The 18,484-nt window shown below is 40.3% G+C and overlaps 1 protein-coding gene across 1 annotated transcript in view; it reads right to left on the reverse strand.

Annotated features, from left to right (window-relative positions):
- LOC143036738 (lysosomal alpha-glucosidase-like) overlaps positions 1-18,484 on the reverse strand; it is a 79,536-nt gene that overhangs the window by 24,351 nt on the left and 36,701 nt on the right. The window contains exons 12-17 of the mRNA XM_076204425.1: positions 15,404-15,520; positions 13,260-13,462; positions 9,204-9,337; positions 5,852-6,003; positions 5,339-5,487; positions 2,059-2,143 (exon numbers count right to left, since the gene is read on the reverse strand). Coding sequence (XP_076060540.1) covers positions 2,059-2,143; positions 5,339-5,487; positions 5,852-6,003; positions 9,204-9,337; positions 13,260-13,462; positions 15,404-15,520 — 840 coding nt within the window. The remainder of the gene's footprint in view (positions 1-2,058; positions 2,144-5,338; positions 5,488-5,851; positions 6,004-9,203; positions 9,338-13,259; positions 13,463-15,403; positions 15,521-18,484) is intronic.

Genomic DNA, 18,484 nt, shown 5'->3' on the forward strand with positions numbered 1-18,484 from the left:
GCAGCGACAATGTGGTCACCAAGTACAAAAAAATGTATAACAAAACTTGAAAGAATACAAAGAGCAATTACAAAATTGGCACCAACACTCTCAAAACTATCATATGAAGAGAGACTAACAAAACTTGAGCTACAGACATTCGAGCAAAGAAGAGAGGAGATTTGATAACTATTTATAGAATCATGAACTATTGATAGAGACGATCTAATAAAATGGGATGATAGAAATACAAGAGGACATGGAAAGAAAATCAAGAAGGACCGTTATAGAAGAGATCTGAAAAAGAACAGCTTTCCCCACAGAGTAATAGACATTTGGAACAAGCTAGATGAGAAAGTGGTGTGTGCAAAAACAATACATGAATTTAAAAACAGGATGGTTTGGACACAAGGAAAGAATGAGTGAAGAAAGACTAGTAAAAGAGGTATGGAAGGCAGATGTGGAGGGAGTGAACATGAGGGGACGTCCTAGGATGAGGTGGATGGATGGGGTGAAGGGGGCTTTGGGGAAGAGGGGAATGTCTGTTGAGGAAGGACGGGAGAGGACAGAAGACAGGGGTGAATGGAGAATAGTTGTATATGGATGATGTTGTGATTGCATGAGGTGGAATGGGCAGGGGGATGGGGGGTGAGGTAGTATGTGTGAGCAAAATTTGACGCAACCCGAAGGGATTTCTCCCCGTCCTCTCCTTTTATGCAATGGGGGGACGGAGAGGGGGGGTCGCTGATTTAATGAAGCGGCCTTGCTGTGGATGTGCTGTGTCTTGCGACACTGCTTCTGACCCAGGGCAGTGGACAAGGTGCAGGGATGACCCGTCATCCAGGAGGTGCTCAGATGAGAGGGAGGGTGGAGGGGTGTGGAGTGTATTCAGGGATGGAATGGGTGGAAATGATTTTATGCCTTTCCCTTTTTGGCTACCTCCCTTGTAAGGGGGAAAAAGCCTTGGTATATGCATGTAAAAACAGTTCAGGTAAAATGAGATATGAAGACAGGACACCACAAGCATACCTCCCCTTCCCATAAAATACAACTGGGTAAATACAACTAGGTAGGTAAATACACACAAAGCTCTTGTTAGAGGTGTAATTGACAAGACTATATGTGTCATACATTTTGGCTGACAAGAAGACAACATTACCTCAAGGAAATTATGCCAGGAATATGAAATGTAAAAGGCTAGGAAAATTACCACTACAATTTGGAGGAACATCTCAGATGTAACATATCAGATTCATAACATGCTTAGGTTACACCAGTGCAAGAGAAATGGTTTGTGTCCAATGAATATGAAATCCAAATCATGAGCCATAGCAAATGATGTACTCAGAAGTCTTAGAAGATCAAGAATGAGGTGGATGGACAGGTTGATGTGGCAAAGGGCAGGGATGACCCCTCATCCATAAGGTACCAAGATGCAGGAGACGATAAATGGGTTTTTAGATGGGTATGGGGTGAGTGTAGTGTGGGTGTATGCTTTGACTTTGCCACCCCTCTTAAAAGGGGGGGGGAAGTAATTTGGTATTTATATACCACTTGTGCTGGGCCTCTTAAGAAATAGAATAATCACAAGTAAAAACATATAACCTGGTACTTCCAACAGTAGACACTATCATTTGTAACATGGTGGCCAAGTCCTTGACAAATAATGAAAAATAGCTAATAATGCAGTAGTAGGAGCATAAGAAAATTTTGTTTTTTCACTTTATGGAGTACCAAGTTTGGCCTGCAGAGATAGAGGAGTGAGATTCTGAGCAGCAAAGAGGTGCAGACCATCCTCAACACACAAGAGCTTCTAGTAAGCCAGTGGTTGTGTTGGGAACCCATGATGTGATATAATGTTTCTCACAACTTGCACTGTTTACCATAATCTGGCTCATGGCCTGCTAGCCAGCAGAATGACTAATACAAACCATTTTGCTCTGCTGATTTTTTCAATTAATTTAACATAAAGACAGATTTCATTTCATTTCAGCCACACTGCTTAAGTCAATAATAATAGAGAATGTACTGCATATAATTTACATTACTCTAAACAATCGAGAAAAAATAAGTCCATACCTGCAAAAGTGCTGGTGCTATCATAAGTCCAGAACCCCAGAGGAATTGTGTGTCTATACCATAAGTCTTACTGTCCATTGGAAACCTTCAAAGACAAAAAAAAAAATGTATATATATATAATACAGTAATCCTACTTTTGACAACTTAATGAATCTTGCGGAACAAAATTGGATGTAACTTATATACCATACTTATCATGTATCCCCACAGAACATGCAATTAAGTTTACACTTGGAAACTGGAAGTGGGCCTACATACTTTTTTAAAGGGATAATGGTTGAACATGACATCCCTTCAGGACCTAAATTTACAATTTTCATGCAATTATAAGTTTAAGAAAAGTGCATTCCCATACTTTCTACTGTAATATACTTCATGTGGCCACCAGGGATACAAAAATTTATTTACTTTTGTAATTCTTATCAATTTCATTAATACTGGCAGTTACCTCAAAATTTCTATCATACCACATCTTGCTCAAAGCCCCTTTCAACCCATCTCATCCTCAGTCCCCCCTTCAAGTTCACCCCACCCACCTTTGCCTTTCAAACTATTTTTTGCTAATCTTTCTTCATTTGTTCTTCCCATGTGCCCAAACCAAACCATCCCAATAGACTTTTATCTGACCTATCTGCCAGCTCTCTTTCAACCCCCAATATCATCTTCACCTCATTTCTCACTCTATCCAACCTTGTAACTTCTGCCACTCTTCTGAGACTCATCTCAAATATATTTAAATTTCATCCACAAACTACAATTGGCTCGTTTCCACCACTATCTTTAACCATCTCCAAACCCTTTCTCATCACTCTCACATTTATCTTCTTACCACTTCATCTATGTACATAATGAACAGCCATGGTGACATGACAAACCTGATGCAGCTCCATCTTCACCCCAAACCATTTGCTCTCTCCATTCCCAATCCTAACACAAGCTCTACTACTCTTGTAAAAACTCCTGACTACCTTAACAGCTTTCCCCCAGTCCCATATATCTGCAATATCTCCCAGTGCCTTCCTGTCTACCCTGTCATTAGCCTTTTCCAAATCCAAAAAAGCCCCCCCCCCAAAAAAAAACAAAAAAACATCCTTACCTTTTGTCAGAAACTTCTCACAAATCTGCCTTACCACAAAAATTTGATGCAAACACCCTTTGCTTTTCCTAAACCCACACTACTCTTCACCTCTCTCCTATTAGCCTCCCTAACCTACCATTTTGCTTCCACCATCTTCTGCACTTTTCATGTACTTTCCTACTTCCACTTTTGCAACCAATCTTCATATGGTTGTTTCTAGCCTGTCAATATTGCTTTCACCTCTTCATCCCATCATTCATTGCTTCTCCTTCTCTTCTCTCCCATCCTTCTCATCCCACATACCACCTATGAACTTAGTGCTTTCTCCTTCCAGTCTTCCTATACTTTTTTTTTAATACAGACGCTCCTCTACTTACATTCATTCGTTTTACGTTTTTTCGATTTTACGTTTGAACCGACTGTAAAAAAAAAAATTGTAAAAAAAAAAATTTGGAGTGAATTTTTTAGTTTAGCGCACTCTCCGTAGTTCAAACGATACTTATGCATGACGCTGCGTCCATTGTTTACATTGCACAAACGACAGACTGAAAGTGCCGCGCCTTGCCTCCTCCTCCTCCCCTCCTCCTCCGCCATCTCAATTTATGTTGCTTGAATTTAATTTATTTGAAATTAATGTTATTTTACAATGTTATGTGTATAATTAATGATTTACGTTCATTTTCAACTTACGTTCAGCCGTTCGGAACGTAACTAAAACGTAAGTTGAGGAGCGTCTGTACATTCCATGCCTCTCTTGACTTAGCTCAGTATTCTTTCTCCTTTTTCTTCTCATTTAATCTACACATCTTCAGCAGTTCTCTTTTACTCCCTTTTCTTCCCCTCCACTTTACTTCCATTCCCAATATCTCTTCTACCAAATAATGATCACACAATCCATTACCCTCTTCCCCTAAAACCATTTATTTCTAAAAAGTCTTCCAATCCTCATCTTGGTTACCACTACATAGTCCATTAATGCCTTCTTGACTACCCTCCCACCCATCATCCTCTTCCCATTATCTCTCCACAAACATCAAATAAATACAGTTTTCTACAGGTCAAGCTACAATACATGAATTCAAACCTATGTATCATAACTAGAACATAAGGATATAGGCCAATTTGGAACTATACAGGAATCTGATCTAGATACAATATTCGTAAATCAGAGTAAGAGACAGGACCCACAGGTGTTGCTATTTCTATATACATACTGCAATTAGGTGAATATTGTGTTGGCTATAATCATTTCTGTTTCAATACTCATCTCTAACATCTCTGCTACAATTTCTTCCTGCTATACCATACCTCCCTACTACATCTGTCAGTTCATCTTTTTCTCTTACACCAAGATCCCCACACATATATTTATCCTAAAAAAATTCAAAACAATCAATTCAAAATGTTTTCTCTCCTCATTTTCCTATCTAATTTCGTCTTTGTCGACACTTTCCTTAAAGATACTTCACTTCACCATGCACTTGCCCATCTCATCGCTTATCAACAGTTCCATTCCTTCTTTTTCTCACCACTCCTGACACATACTCACCATGTTCCCAAACTCAAACTCATCATTTCCTTTCAGTTTCCTTTCATTCAATGCTAATACAACATCTTTCTTATCACAAACACTCTACCAATATCTTCCCATTCATTCTCATCTACAACACATTCATGCACATTTAATGATCCAATTACTAAGATTCTAGTTGGACTCCTCCCAGGCTCATTTGTGCCTTGACTTTTCGATAAAAAATACAGGATGGGTGATTTCTAGTTATCTCATTCTGTCCCACCTAAGTTGCCTTCTAGGACAAGCATGGAACACAAAGGTAGCATTCTTCTTCCCTCCCCCTTACCAACCAAAACATAGGATGATTAGAGAAGAAAGAGGGAAAGCCATGCAAGTGGTAAAGAGTAGGTTTAAGGGAACAGCAAAAACATGGGGCAGCAGTAGAACAAAACCATTTCATCATTCCATTTGGAGCAATGATTTTACTCTAAAATATACAAATGATGCATCACTCTGGTCTATGTAGCATCCTAAAAATCATCCTAGTATGGACTGTTTGGATAGTCTATACTGAGGAATTAATATCTATGTACCAAAAGGCTTCTCCCCCTCTTAATAATAAGGGTGAAAAATTAGAAAATAAAGCACATATAACTATACAAATTTAAATAATCTACAAAAGCCTTACTGGAAAAATAATGGTCTTGCAACAGTTTCTCCCAACAGATGGGCCTTGAAGAACAGTGTATAAAGAAATGGTAGCAGCGTGTATCGCTGCACAAGGGCCTTTCGTGATGAGTTTGTCACACGTTCACCCAGAGCTACTGGATCTTGATCCTATGTAAAGACAAAATACAAAATGGTAATACATACATATACCATAGGCTTTTTCCCCCTTACAAGGGAGGTAGCCAAAGTCAAAAGGCATAATTTCATTCCCTTCCATTTCATCACAACCCACTCCACTCCCATTCACCAGCCCTCCCTCCCTAATATTATCAATAATAATCCATATATACCATAAATGCTTCTTCCCGCTTATACGGGGACATGCACCCACCCACACTCATTTGTCACCAATTTGTCCTGTACTCCTCCTACTAACCAATTGGAAGACACACTTTTATTAATTAAGTACAAACAACAGTTCAACATAAAAAAATAAAATAAAAAAAATAAGTGGTGTCATAAACAAACTTACAATTCCATCATCTGTGTTGTGGTTACGGCTGAAGGGGTAAAATGCTCCAAGTTCCATCCATCGTTCACAGAGGTTGACAGTTGTGTTACCATTGAAGCCACATATGTCAGCTCCCACCATTGGAATACCAAACATATTGAAATTTAAAATACCTTGAAAAAGAAAAAAGAATATATATATATATTTACATATATATACTTATATATATATATATATACATATATATATATACATATATACACATACATATACATGTATATATATATATATATACATATATACACATATATACATACATATACAATACATATATACATATATATACACATACATATGGGACAAAAGAAACACAAGAGGACATGGAAAGAAAATAAAAAAACATAGCTATAGAAGAGAACTGAAGAAAAACAGTTTTCCTCATAGAGTTTTGGACACTTGGAACAAACTGGACAATGAAATAGTATGCGCAAAAACCATTCATGAGTTTAAAAACAAACTAGACACTGCAAGATACAAAGGCGGGACAACACGAGCATAGCTCCCCTTCCCGCAAAATACAACTAGGTAAATATACATACATATACATACATATACATACATATACATACATATACATACATATACATACATATACATACATATACATACATATACATATATATATATATATATATATATATATATATATATATATGAAGAAGCAAATATCAAAGATAATTTGTTCATTAGCACAGTAAATTAAACACCTTTCACTTTGTGAGTGGTTTGAGGTAAAGGTGGGACTTCGTCAGGGATGCGTTATGTCACCCTGGCTGTTCAACTTATACATGGATGGGGTGGTGCGAGAGGTGAATGCAAGGGTAGTGGGTCAGGGATTGGAGATGGTTAAGGAAAATGGAGAAAAGTGGGAGGTGAGCCAGCTGTTGTTTGCGGACAACACTGCGCTTGTGGCAGGATCGGAGGAGGGATTGAGGAAGTTGGTGACAGAGTTTGGGAGAGTGTGTGATAGAAGAAAGCTGAAGATAAATGTGGGTAAAAGTAAGGTGATGAGATGTATAAGGGGGGAAAGTGGAGGAAGTGGATAGTTTAAGATACTTGGGTGCAAATGTGGCAGGAAAAGATGTAGTGGAGGTGGAGGTAGAATGTAGATTGAGAGAAGCGAGTAAATGCCTTGGTGGTTTAAAAAGTGTAATGAGAAATAGAAATTTGGGAATGGATGCTAAGAGGAGACTGTATGAAGGAGTGATTGTGCCAACAGCACTGTATGGAGCAGAAACATGGAACATAAGAGAGGAAGAGAGAAGGAACTTGAATGTGTTTGAGATGAAGTGTCTGAGAAGTATGATGGGGGTTACTAGGCTTGATAGAGTGAGAAATGAGGAGGTGAGGAGGAGAACAGGGGTGGAAAGGGAGTTGGGAGATAGGGTTGATGAAAGAGTATTAGGATGGTTTGGACACATGGAAAGAATGAGTGAAGACTAGTAAAAGAGGTATGGAAGGCAGATGTGGAGGGAGTGAACATGAGGGGACGTCCTAGGATGAGATGGATGGATGGGGTGAAGGGGGCTTTGGGGAAGAGGGGAATGTCTGTTGAGGAAGGACAGGAGAGGACAGAAGACAGGGGTGAATGGAGAATGGTTGTATATGGAAAATGTTGTGATGCATGAGGTGGAATGGATGGGGGAATGGGGGGTGAGGTAGTGTGTGTGAGCAAAAATTTTGACGCAGCCCGAAGGGATTTCTCCCCGTCCTCTCCTTTATATGGGGGGACGGAGAGGGGGGTCGCCGATTTAATGAAGTGTCCTTGCTGTGGATGTGCTGTGTCCTGCGACACTGCTTCTGACCCAGGGCAGTGGACAGGGTGCAGGGATGACCCGTCATCTAGGAGGTGCTAAGATGGGAGGGAGGGTGGAGGGGTGTGGAGTGTTTTCGGGGATGGAATGGGTGGGAATGATTTTATGCCTTGTCCTTTTTGGCTACCTCCCTGGTAAGGGGGAAGAAGCCTTGGTATATGTATGTATGTATGTACTTTTCTTTACTATGTTATCTACCACACAAGTCTATTAAAATGACTATTGCATATATAAAAAGGACAACCAATACATAAGCTTTCCACATTGGGAAAGATTTTAGATCAAGCAGATCAGAGCCTAAATAATACAGAATTACAATATTTCCTCGAAGGTACACATGTAAATACACACGTACCAAAGGCTATTAGGTACACGTACCTAATAGAAAGGGTGGCTGAGCCAAAGATTACACTCAACTTATACAAACTAAAACCATTTAGCACCCTTCCCATATCAGCGCCCTGTTCCCTGTCACGCTACTTGGGTTGAAGGCAATGCAGCAAAAGAGTGCACTTATAGCAGGTTCCTAGTCACAACTAGAGGAAGTGGGGAAGGTGTAATAGTTTCAGGGCAGGTGTAGACTTGAGTGTTTGCCAGTGTTTTCCTCCCTTCACTGACCCATGCCATTGGGTGAAAATAAGCACATCCAGCACCACGGCCCTTCTGACCTGGTGTGGAGGTAGCAGCCTTCTATTGAGGTACCATGGCGCAGAAGAAGGTCAAAGAAGATGCTGAGGAGTGCAGGGACAAGTGCAAATCCTTGTTTCACTCTACTGTATATATCAAAGCTCTTTATGCAACTGCTGTTGAACTGCAGTCTCATGCATGTTATCATGAAAGGATCTGACTAAGATCTGTTGCTTAAGTAGGCAGTTTATATTGAGTATGAGTGGGTGGGGGATGGGGGGGTGAGGGAGTATGTATGAGAAATTAATTGACAAAGCCTGAAGGGATTTCTCCCTGTCTTCTCCTTTTCTGCATGAGGGGATGGAGAGGGGGGTCCCCAATTTAATGAAGTGGCCTTGCTGTGGATGTGCTGTGTCTTGCGGCACTGTTTCTGGCCCAGGGGAGTGGGCGAGATGCAGAGATGACCCATCATCCAGGAGGTGCCAAGATAAGAGGGAGGGAAGAGGGTAGAGGGGGGGTGGAGTATGTAGGGGATGGAATGGATGGGAGTGGTTTCTATGCCTTTGTTTTTTGGCTACCTCCCTTGTAAGGGGGAAAAAAGCCTTTGGTATATGTATGTATGTATGATCTGGAAAAGTCCCTCCCTCATAAACAGGTCTCTGAGGGCAACATAATGTGACATCTGCAGTTTGTGGCACTTTTATTATAGACCAGCTGCTGCATGACTGAAGTCCCTAAAACAATAACTCCATAAAACTTGTGCAACCAATACTCCATACTGTGTCTTACACACTAGTTGATATAACTTAAAAACCCCTAATATCCATTCTGTTTCTGTAATGTTCAAAGTCCATAGAATATGTTTTACATACCTGCAATAGATTTCCACATATTGTACCAATCAGACAACACATCTCCAGTCCAATGCCCTCCATAGTGACCCTGACCAGGGAAGGTAGATCGAGATATGATGAAAGGTCTTTTCTGTCTAATCTTCACCAGAGCCCTTAAAAAGCAGAGTATTGAAATGCATTAAAATTTACAATAACTGTGATGACCTACCTTTTCACATCCAAAGACATTCAGATTACAAGATAATCCTCTAAATGTATATAGTGCTGTATTTCAATTATACAGTACTATACTTTAATATAAGTACATGGTCTCCACACTGGGCCAGAGAGTCACTCATTTCTCTCTCTCTCCCACACAACTCCCAGTTTTCCTATATCCCTGATTTTTTTTTTATGTAGGGGATGTACTGGGTGGTAGTGGTTTCTATGCCTTTTTCTTTTTGACTACCCCCTGTGCCAGGGGGAAAAAGCCTTTAGTATATCTAAGTATGTATGTCTTTTTAGTACTAGGTGTCCATAGTGTCGCAGTGTACTCCAATTTTGGTCTTATCAATGTAACTCATATTTTCTTTACCATTTCTTCATCCATGTAGTCAAAAGCCACTTTCATTGATCTTAATAAATTGAAAGTTTCTCTGACTAATTTATTGATATGTTTGTTTGGTGCCATGTCATTGGTGACAGTTACTCCTAGGTCCCTTTCCGAGTTGACTTTTTTAACTTCCTTTGTACATACATACATATACCAAGGCTTTTTCCCCCTTACAAGGGAGGTAGCCAAAAAGGAAAAGGCATAAAATCATTCCCACCCATTCCATCCCTGAATACACTTCACACCCCTCCACCTTCCCTCTTATCTTAGGACCTCCTGGAAGACGGGTCATCCTTGCATCTTGTCCACTGCCCCGATATTCTAGTTTTGCTTTTTCCAAATTCCATTATACTGCATTTCTTGATGTTGAAATTCACTTCATACTTCTGACTCCATTTCCAGATTTTGTCCAGGTCTTCTTGTAGTGATTTCCAATCTTCCTCTGCACTTAATCTCTTTAGTAGTGTATTTACCTAGTTGTATTTTACGGGAAGAGAGCTAAGCTCGTGGTGACCCACTTTTGTATCTTTCAGTATCCAGTTTAATCTTAAATTCTTGTATAGTTTTTGCACTCGCTGTTTCTTCATTCAGTTTGTTCCAGATATCTATCACTCTGTGTGGGAAGCTATTCTTTTTCAGATCTCTTCTGTAACTATCCTTTTTAAGTTTCTTTTTGTGTCCTCTGGTTTTTCTTTTATCCCACTTTAATAAGTCATCTCTATCAAGGACTTCCAACCCTTTCATAATTCTGTATATGGTTAGCAGGTCTCCTCTTTCTTCTTTTTGTTCCAGGGTTGGTAGTTTGAGTTTATCCAATCTTTGTTCATATGCCAATTTGGAGAGTGTTGGTGCCATCTTTGTCATTGCTCTTTGAATTCTTTCTAATTTCTTTATGTTCTTTTTAGTACTAGGTGTCCACAGTGTTGCACTGTACTCCAATTTTGGTCTTATCAATGTAACTAATATTTTCTTTACCATTTCTTCATTCAGGAGGAAATAGAAGGAAGGGTAGTGAATGGTGGGATGAGGAAACAGAGAAGGTTGTAGAAGAGAAGAAGCGAGCTTTCACAGATTGGTTACAAAATAGGACGGGGGAGTCATATGAGAGGTACAAAGAAAAGAGAAGTAAACCAAAAGGTAAAGGAGGCAAAGAGGAGAGCAGATGTGAAATGGGGTAAGAGTATGACAGAAAATTTTGAAAGTAATAAAAAGATGTTTTGGAAAGAAATTAAGAGAGGAAGAGGAGGCGAATCAAGTAGAGAAGAAAAGGTAAAAGGTGCAGATGGAGAGATGATAAAGGTAGAGAAGATAGTAAGGGGAAAATGGGCAGAATATTTTAGGGAGTTGCTAAATGTGAAGGAGGATAGGGAGGGAAAGATAGTTGCAGTGGGAAATGCTAAGAAAATGAGAGTGATGAGTGAGGAAAATGGAGGAGAAATAAGGAAGGATGAAGTGAAGGCAGTTGTTAAGATGATGAAAGCAGGTAAGGCACCTGGTCTGGATGAATGCCATGCAGAATGTCTAAAAAAAGGAGGTACAGTGATGGTGGACTGGCTGGTGAGGTTATTTAATGTTTGCTGGAGAGAGGGTAGAGTGCCGGAGGACTGGAGGTGTGCCTGTATAGTTCCTCTTTACAAGGGAAAAGGGGACAAGTGTGAATGTAGTAGTTTCAGAGGGATTAGCTTGTTAAGTGTAGTTGGGAAGGCTTATGGGAGGATCTTGATTGCGAGGATTAGGAGAGGAACAGAGGGAGTAATTGGTGAGGAACAGTGTGGATTTAGGACAGGTAGAGGTTGTGTAGATCAGATCTTTGTGGTAAGACAGATATGTGAGAAAGCTATAGGAAAGGGGAAGGATGTTTTTTTGGGCTTTTATGGATCTGGAAAAGGCTTACGATAGGGTAGACAGAAAGGCACTGTGGGAGGTTATGCAGATATACGGGATAGGAGGAAAGCATCTGGGAGCTGTCAAGAGTTTTTATGAGAGTAGTAGAGCTTGTGTCAGGATTGGAAATGGAGAGAGTGAGTGGTTCGAGGTAAAGGTGGGACTTCGTCAAGGATGCGTTATGTCGTCCTGGCTGTTCAACTTATACATGGATGGGGTAGTGTGAGAAGTAGATGCAAGGGTAGTGGGTCAGGGATTGGAGATGGTTAAAGAAAATGGAAAAAAGTGGGAGGTGAGACAGCTGTTGTTTGCAGATGACACTGCGCTTGTGACAGGATTGGAGGAGGGATTGAGGAAGTTGGTAACAGAGTTTGGGAGAGTATGTGATAGAAGAAAGCCAAAGATAAATGTGGGTAAAAGTAAGGTGATGAGATGTTCAAGGGGTGAAAGTGACATTAGATTGGAAATGAGCATTAAGGGAGAGCGACTGGATGAAGTGGCTAGTTTTAGATACTTGGGTGCAAATGTGGCAGGAAAAGGTGGAGTGAAGGTGGAGGTAGAATGTAGATTGAGAGAAGCGAGTAAATGCCTTGGTGGATTGAAAAGTGTAATGAGGAATAGACATTTGGGAATGAATGCTAAGAGGAGATTGTATGAAGGAGTGATTGTGCCAACAGCACTGTATGGGGCAGAAACATGGAACATAAGAGAGGAAGAGAGAAGGAGTTTGAAAGTGTTTGAGATGAGGTGTCTGAGAAGTATGATGGGGGTTACTAGGTTAGATAGAGTGAGAAATGAGGAGGTGAGGAGGAGAACAGGAGTGGAAAGGGAGTTGGGAGATAGGGTTGATGAAAGAGTATTAGGATGGTTTGGACACATGGAAAGAATGAGTGAAGAAAGACTAGTAAAAGAGGTATGGAAGGCAGATGTGGAGAGAGTGAACATGAAGGGACGTCCTAGGATGAGGTGGATGGATGGGGTGAAGGGGGCTTTGGGGAAGAGGGGAATGTCTGTTGAGGAAGGACGGGAGAGGACAGAAGACAGGGGTGAATGGAGAATGATTGTATATGGATGATGTTGTGATGCATGAGGTGGAATGGGTGGGGGACGGGGGGTGAGGTAATATGTGTGAGCAAAATTTGACGCAGCCCGAAGGGATTTCTCCCTGTCTTCTCCTTTTATGCAATGGGGGGACGGAGAGGGGGGGCTCGCCAATTTAATGAAGCGGTCTTGCTGTGGATGTGCTGTGTCTTGCGACACTGCTTCTGACCCAGGGCAGTGGACAAGGTGCAAGGATGACCCGTCATCCAGGAGGTCCTAAGATAAGAGGGAAGAGGGAGGGTGGAGGGGTGTGGAGTGTATTCAGGGATGGAATGGGTGGGAATGATTTTATGCCTTGTCCTTTTTGACTACCTCCCTTGTAAGGGGGAAAAAGCCTTGGTATATGTATTTCTTCATCTATGTAGTCAAAAGCCACTTTCATTGATCTTAATAAATTGAGAGTTTCTCTGAATAATTTGTTGATATGTTTGTCTGGTGTCATGTGTGTGTGTAAGAAAAAAAAAATAACATCACAAAAAGAAAGTATCCCTACTTACTTATGAGTTGCAATGGTCTCACTAAGTCCATAAAGGTTATGGACATTGTAGTGGATACTAGCACTCTGGTTAGCTGACATACAGATGGTGTGGTAGTACAACTTGCCTCCATGTACAGGTGGAATGTAAGGTGGATTTTCATAACTATTATTAGGACATCCTTCTTTCTCCCCTGACCAAAAGTTGGATGGCTCATTCATATCCTGTAATTCATTAGAAATAAACTCAGCAAAACAATACTCTCATTATTTGCTCATTGGAGATGGTTTAAGAAATAGGAGAAAAATGGGAGATATACCAGTTGTTGTTTGCTGACGACACTGTGCTTGTAGCAGGATCAGAGGAGGGATTAAGAAAGTTTGTGACAGAGTTTGGGAAGATGTGTGAAAAAAGGAAGTTGAAGATAAATCTGGGTAAAAGTAAGGTGATGAGATGTACAAGGGGAGAGGATAGCAGCAAATTGGAAATGAGTATCAAGGGAAAGAGGCTGGAGGAAGTGGATAGTTTTAAGTACTTGGGAGTGAATGTGGTGGGAAAGGGAGGAGTGGAGGTGGAGATAGAATGTAGATTGAAAGAAGCAAATAAATACCTTGGGGGATTATAAAGTTTAATGAGAAATAGACAATTGGGAATGGATGCTAAGAGGAGATTGCATGAAGGAGTCATTGTGCCGACATCATTGTATGGGCAGAAACGTGGAACATATGGGAGGAAGTGAGAAAGAGTTTAAATGTGTTTTAGATGAAATGTCTGAGAAGTATGGTAGGGGTTACTAGGCTAGATAGAGTAAGCAACAAGGAGATGAGGAAGAGAGCGGGTTTGGAAAAGGAGTTGGGAGATAGGGTTGATGAAGGAGTATTGGGATGGTTTAGACACATGAAGAGAACAAGTGAAGAAAGATTAGTAAAAGAGGTGTGGAAGACAGAGGTGAACATAAGAACATAAGAATAAAGGAGACTGCAAAAGACCATAAGGTCTACACTAGGCAGTTCCGTACCCATCACCACCTGTCATCCCCATCCAGGAAGTTGTCTAATCGTTTTTTAAAACAACTGATAGTTTCAGCGCTTACTACATGGTTGCTAAGTTTATTCCATTCATCGACCACCCTATTAGTGAACCAATTCTTGCCTATTTCCTTCTTAAATCTAAATTTGTCCAGTTTATACCCATTACTGCGAGTCCTGCCCTGTTGTTTTCTTATGATGACCTTGTTTGCATCACCCTTGTTATAGCCTTTGATCCACTTGAACACTTCTATTAGATCACCCTGCACTCTGCATCTTTCCAGAGAGTGTAAGTTTAGGTGCCTAAGCCTCTCTTCGTAAGGCAAATTTCTGAGTCCATGTATCATTTTGGTCATTCTTCTCTGTACTGATTCTAGTGAATTTATGTCCATTCTGTAGGACAGAGACCAAAACTGTACCGCATAGTCAAGGATGGGTCTAACTATCGCTAGATAGAGTTTAATAATTACCTTTGCACTTCTATTCGTTACCGTCCTAGCAATGAAACCTAATGCTCTGTTAGCTTTATTTCTGGTGCTAATGCACTGCTTCCTGGTTTTAAGGTCCGGACTCACCAGAACTCCCAAGTCCCTCTCGCACTCAGATTTTTCTAAAAACGTGTTATCTAAGCTGTATCTATTTTCGGGGTTGTGAAGCCCTATGTCTAACACACTACACTTAGAGATATTGAAGTTCATTTGCCATTTCACCGACAATGTTAACAATGGAGGGAGTGAATATGAGGGGGCGTCCTAGGATGAAATGGATGGATGGGGTTGAAAAAACTAGTAAAACTGAAGAAAGTTTTGCACACATGATTTTAGACAAATTACAAGATAATGGACTGTACATAAAAAATGACCATGGTCAAGCATATGGCAATGTTCTTGTCATGGCTGGACAGCATTCAAGTGTTCAGATGATGATTAAAGAAATCAAACAGAAAGAAGAAATTGTGGCTTGTACATATTATTAAATTAATTTAGTGGGAGTGCACGTAACACCATTTCTGATTATATATAATCTTTCCTTCATACATTATACATTTTTGTTATCTTATTTTTTGTATCATTATGCATTTTTCTTCATCTGATTGCAAAGATTCTAAACAAAATTAAACATTCAACTGCAACTTACAATCCATGCTCCATCAATAGGGACTTGGCTATGGTAATGTTGAAGCTGTTTAAACCAATACTGAGTAACATTTGGATGAGTGAAGTCTGGCCATGTGGTAGCAATAGGGTTCCATACCTGAAAAAAAAAAATCAGCAAAAAAATAATGAATTCCAGGGATAAGTCTTAAAGGAGAACAGTTGGAGGAAGTGAACAATTTTAAGTATTTAGGGTCACATTTAGCAGGGAAAGGAATAGGTGTGGAGGTAAACTGTTAAATGAGGGAAGTTAGTAAATGAATGAAAAGTGAATGGGTGCAAAGAGATTATAGAAAGGGGCGATTGTGACTATGACAGTATGTGGGGCAGTGACTTGGAATTTAAGGGAAGCAAAAAAGTAGAAATTTCAATGTGTTTGTGAAGTACTGACCTAACTGTGGTATACAGAAAAGGAGCAACGCTGACTGGGTTCCATCTCCCATTCTTCATCATGCCCATCAGCTTCAAATTCATATACACTTCCAATTTAACTTTATTACCATATTTAGATTTGAATTCATGTATTGCTCAAACTTGGGCTATATCACCCTCTAAGCTATTCCAAGTATTTATGTATCTATATGGAAAACTGCATTTCTTCATTGTCTCTATTCTTGCATGAGGGGGTGAGGAGGGACAGTCGCCATGTAAATGAAGTGGCCGACCTTGCTGTGGATGTGCTGTGTCTTCCTGCATTGCTTCTGACCCAGGCTGTGGGCAAGGGGCAGGGATGACCCTTCATCCATGAGGAGCTAAGATGAGAGAGGGGGAAAGGGTGGTGGATGGGAATGTGGCTGGCTCCCTCCCATATAAATTAAGAAGACTCTTGGTATGTTGACAATTAGGTATCACCTATTGAGGCTGGATAGAGTAAGAAATGAGGTGAGAACAGGGGTGGAAAGGGAGTTGGGAGATAGGGTGGATGAAAGAGTATTGGGATGGTTTGGACACATGGAAAGAGTGCATGAAGAAAGACTATTAAAAGAGGTGTGGAAGGCAGATGTGGAGGGAGTGAACATGAGGAGATGTCCTAGGATGAGGTGGATGGATGAGGTGAAGGGGGCTTTGGGGAAGAGGGAATGTCTGTTGAGGAAGGACGAGAGAGGACAGAAGACAGGGGTGAATGGAGAATGATTGTATATGGATGACGTTGTGATGCATGAGGTGGAATGGATGGGGAGTGAGGGAGTATTATATGTGAGAAAAATTTGATGCAGCCCAAAGGGATTTCTCCCCGTCTTCTTTTCTGCATGAGGGGATGGAGAGGGGCGGGGTCACCAATTTATTGAAGTGCCCTTGCCGTGGATGTGCTGTGTCTTGTGACACTGCTTCTGACCCAGGGCAGTGGACAAGATGCAGCGATGACCCGTCATCCAGGAAATGCCAAGATAAGAGGGAGGAAAGTGGAGTGTGATAGGGATGGAATGGGTGGGAGTGATTTTTATGCCTTTGTTTTTTGGCTACCTCCCTTGTACAGGGGAAAAAAGCTTTTGGTATATGTATGTACAGTATGTACTAATACTACACAGCTTGAGATACTTTTTAAATATACTATTGTATCCTTTGCCATATCCACCAGTCATGTTATTTTCTTTTTTTAAATCTACCAGCACTAACCTTAATGCTATGCAGTGAACCCGTTTCAAAGATTCTAATAACTTTTCTTTTACAATAGACACTACATAACCCCTTAACTCTTTCAACAAACTACCTTCCTGATATATTAATGTGGTCTCTCTCAATCTAACTACAATGTATTTACCTAGTTGTATTTACCTAGTTGTATTTTGCGGGAAGGGGAGCTATGCTCGTGTTGTCCCGCCTTTGTATCTTGCAGTGTCTAGTTTGTTTTTAAACTCATGAATGGTTTTTGCGCATACTATTTCATTGTCCAGTTTGTTCCAAGTGTCCAAAACTCTATGAGGAAAACTGTTTTTCTTCAGTTCTCTTCTATAGCTATGTTTTTTTATTTTCTTTCCATGTCCTCTTGTGTTTCTTTTGTCCCAGTTAAGTAAGTTCTCACTATCGAGTACCTCTGTGCCTTTCATGATTCTGTAGATGGTCAATAGGTCACCTCTCTCTCTTCTTTGCTCCAGTGTCGGTAACTCCAGTTTAGCCAATCTCTCTTCGTATGATAGGTTTGCAAGTGCAGGTGCCATTTTTGTAGCTGCTCTTTGGATTCTTTCTATTTTCTTTATATTCTTTTTGGTACTGGGGGACCACAATGTCGCTGCATACTCTAATCTAGGCCTTATCAATGTAACCAATATTTTTTTCATCATGTCTTCGTCCAAGTATGTAAACGCCACTTTTATTGATCTTAGCAAATTGTAAGTCTCCCCGACAATTTTGTTAATCTGTATATCATAGGACAGGTCGTTCGTGATAATTACTCCCAAATCTTTTTCGGATCCTACTTTCTTTACTTCTTTGGTTCCAATTGTATATTTTCCTGATATTCTGTTTTTGCTTTTTCCAAACTCCATTATGCTACACTTCTTAGTATTAAAGTCCACTTCCCATTTCTGACTCCAGTTCCATACCCTATTTAGGTCTTCTTGCAGTGCTTCACAGTCCTCATCAGTTTCTATTTTCCTTAGCAGTTTGGCGTCATCGGCAAAGAAGCTCATGTAGCAGTTCACGTCCTCATCCATGTCATTCATATAGATAGCAAACATTATTGGTGCCAGCACAGATCCTTGCGGTACTCCACTGATCACCTCTTTCCAGTCTGAATATTTTTCTCTGAGCACTACTCTCATCTTTCTACCAGTCAGAAAGTCCTCTATCCATTTTAGTAGGTTTCCCTGTATTCCTCCTATGTGTTCCAGTTTTTTTAGTAGTTTTCTGTGTGGTACTTTGTCAAAGGCTTTTTGCAAGTCTAGGAATGCACAATCAGCCCATCCATTTCTTTCTTGCACTATGTCTATTAGTCTTGAGTAAAAGCATATTAAGTTTGTGGAGCATGATCTTCCTTGTCTGAATCCGAATTGTCTTGGGTTTAATATGTCATTGTCTTCCAGATGTTTTACCCATCTATTCTTGATTATTTTCTCACAAATTT

This window comes from Oratosquilla oratoria, chromosome 21 (genome assembly GCF_046742065.1).
Source record: "Oratosquilla oratoria isolate Oo_2021 chromosome 21, ASM4674206v1, whole genome shotgun sequence".
Lineage (NCBI taxonomy): Eukaryota > Metazoa > Arthropoda > Malacostraca > Stomatopoda > Squillidae > Oratosquilla > Oratosquilla oratoria.